General features: G+C 67.5%; 1 protein-coding gene across 1 annotated transcript in view; it reads left to right on the forward strand.

Annotated features, from left to right (window-relative positions):
• Window positions 1-13: 13 nt before the first annotated feature.
• Window positions 14-212, forward strand: part of LOC104626284 (calcium-binding protein 2-like) — a gene marked incomplete at both ends in the record, with an annotated part of 591 nt that continues 392 nt past the window's right edge. Inside the window, one exon of the mRNA XM_010294166.1 lies at window positions 14-139. Within this exon, the coding sequence (XP_010292468.1) occupies window positions 14-139 (126 nt within the window). The remainder of the gene's footprint in view (window positions 140-212) is intronic.

Here is a 212-nt window from a genome sequence, read left to right on the forward strand (position 1 = left end):
TGGGGCGCTGAGGTTGTCCCTTTCTGCAGTGGGTGGCCGCGTGGACTTTGAGGACTTTGTGCAGATGATGGGGCCAAAGCTGCGGGAGGAGACGGCCCACATGGTGGGCGTGAGGGAGCTCAAGATCGCCTTCCGTGAGGTATGGCCGCCGCCATGGGGGACCACGGCCACGGGGGGGACCACAGCCACGAGGGCGACCACCGGCATGGGGG

Source organism: Phaethon lepturus, unplaced genomic scaffold, assembly GCF_000687285.1.
Source record: "Phaethon lepturus isolate BGI_N335 unplaced genomic scaffold, ASM68728v1 scaffold41809, whole genome shotgun sequence".
NCBI classification, from domain to species: Eukaryota; Metazoa; Chordata; class Aves; order Phaethontiformes; family Phaethontidae; genus Phaethon; species Phaethon lepturus.